At 42.0% G+C, this 2500-nt stretch overlaps 1 protein-coding gene across 1 annotated transcript in view; it reads left to right on the top strand.

Moving 5' to 3' along the window:
* Window positions 1–2500, top strand: part of LOC308378505 (peroxisomal sarcosine oxidase-like) — a 14216-nt gene that overhangs the window by 5073 nt on the left and 6643 nt on the right. The window contains exon 3 of the mRNA XM_080855446.1: window positions 2114–2327. Coding sequence (XP_080711572.1) covers window positions 2114–2327 — 214 coding nt within the window. The remainder of the gene's footprint in view (window positions 1–2113; window positions 2328–2500) is intronic.

Genomic DNA, 2500 nt, shown 5'->3' with positions numbered 1-2500 from the left:
TGCGTGTGTGTGTGTGTGTGTGTATGTGTGGTTATGTGTGTGTGTTATATTCACATTTACTCAGAAGAGGTGAGAGGGGGTCGCTGATGAATGGAGCTGTCCGGGTCGTGGGCCGCAGCCAATGTGTTTGTGTGTGTGTGTGTGTGTGTGTGTGTGTGTGTGTGTGTGTGTGTGTGTGTGTGAGTGTGAGTGTGCGTGTGTGTGTTACATTCACATTTACAGTGTGGGGGCAGCAGGGGGTCGCTGATGAATTGAGCTGTCGGGGGCGAGGGCCACGGCCAGTGTGTGTGTGTGTGTGTGTGTGTGTGTGTGTGTGTGTATGTGTGTGTGTGTGTGTGTCGGGGGCGAGGGCCACGGCCGATGCATCAATCCCACCATCCCTGAGAAAGTAGCGGTCACACACACACAGCATCCATCATGACAGACCTCTCAATCCTAAGACCAGACACACACACACACACACACACACACACACAGACACACACACATACATACAGTCCTAAGACAAGACACGCACACAACACCAGGACCAGAAACACTCACTCTCTCACACACACACACACACACACACACACACACACACACACACACACACACACACACACACGCACACAGAACTACACACACACACACACACACACACTCCCATACACACACACACACATACACTTAATCTAAGGACTATCTACAAACAAAATATAATATATGGGCCATTCTACCGAATTGATGCAAAGTCATGTTGGATATATTTTGAATTTTTGTATGGTTTATTCCCAAAACTTTGTCCGTATGTACCATATCTAAAGTACACATATCTAGTAAAAGAACAGTCAAGTTTTATATTGTATTTTCAGAATGTGTTGGAATGTTTTTCCTCTTCCAAAAATTGTCACTACCGAAACATCACATTTACTATAGTAAAAAAGTATTATTATTGACCTGTTCAGATTGTGTTTCCTTCCCTTCTCTGAAGAGTATTTTTACAAATATTTCTTGAAGGTTTTCACAATGAAATCCATAGAAATGAATTTTTTACCAAATTTTCAAGTTCAATTTATCTGTTTCGGTAGTGACTGCACTGTTTCGGTAGTGACTACACTGTTGGATGGATGTTCATTTCTCTCCCAAAATCATCCAAAAGGTGTCCTGGGCCGCCCTTTAGTCCACACAACACATTTATTTAAAAATTATGGGATTGAACTACTAACCATTTCATTTTGTCACTACCGAAATCATCTGGTCACTACCATATGTTTCGGTAGTGACTGTTTCGGTAGTGACAATTCAAGCTAACTTTAAGCATAAATAAAGAATTCTAGCAATCACACGGCTTGCAAAAACACATCTTTGAAGAGGTGAACACACATAAAAGATTTTCCATGAAACCCCAAAAGGTTAACTTAATTGAAGAAAACATGCGTTTCGGTAGTGACAATTCTTAAGGTTACACGTCGATTTTCAGACTTTGGAACACATTTATATAAAAACTATGGGATTTAGCTACTTACCATTCAACCATGAGGGACAGAGATGCAGTGTCACTGCATGGTCGAAAATGCAGAGTCGTGGCTAAGACACAGGCTCAGCCAATGGACTAAAACTCTTGTGTTTCGGTAGTGACATGAAAACTAGGGACGTGTTTTTTTGAGTATAGTAAATTGATTTAAAAATTAAACCCACAATAAGTCTAAATTTTCCAAGTTCTGTTTCAACCCAATCATAAAGATCTTTGAAATTCAATCATTGAAAAAAATCTAAAAAAATTGAAAAGTGTTATTTAAAGGCATTGAAATTTGGATGTCAGGGTTGGGGACAGCTACTTCCCAATAGAAAGTACCCTATAAATGATGATTTTGTATATATTTAGCTTATCACTATCTCATGTAATGCATTGGGTTTATATAGACCATAACATTTTCTAATTAAATATCTATGCCTAAATACCTAATTGTTTTGTAAATATTTTTTATTGTTGAGGGACTGCATATTACATGAATTCGGTAGAATGGCCCATATATGAAATATCAATATAATACAATATCCAAGTCTGTTTCATTCAACCCAAGAAGTGAAGTGAAGGGTGACGATACAGTGATATTCCCCCCCCTCCCAGACGTACCGGGCTCCTGGTGAAAGGTCCCACGGATGAACGGGACTTCCAGCTCTTCAGAGACACGCTGCAGAGGAACCATGTCCCCACGGAGACGTTAACACCAGACGAGTTCGCCCGCCGGTTCCCCCACATGGCGCTCCTGAGGGGGGAGGGGGCCGTCATAGACACCACGGCCGGGACGCTGTTCGCCGACAGAGCTCTGCGGGCGGCTCAGGTACACACACACACACACACATATACACACACACACACACACAGACACACACACACACACACACAGACACACACACACACACACACACACACTCACACACACAGACACATATAAACACACACACACACACACACACACACACACACACACATATAAACACACACACACACACA

This window comes from Sprattus sprattus (assembly GCF_963457725.1).
Source record: "Sprattus sprattus genome assembly, chromosome: 1".
NCBI classification, from domain to species: Eukaryota; Metazoa; Chordata; class Actinopteri; order Clupeiformes; family Clupeidae; genus Sprattus; species Sprattus sprattus.
The sequence above is the reverse complement of the archived record's forward strand: the minus strand, read 5'-3'. Positions and strand labels throughout refer to the sequence as shown.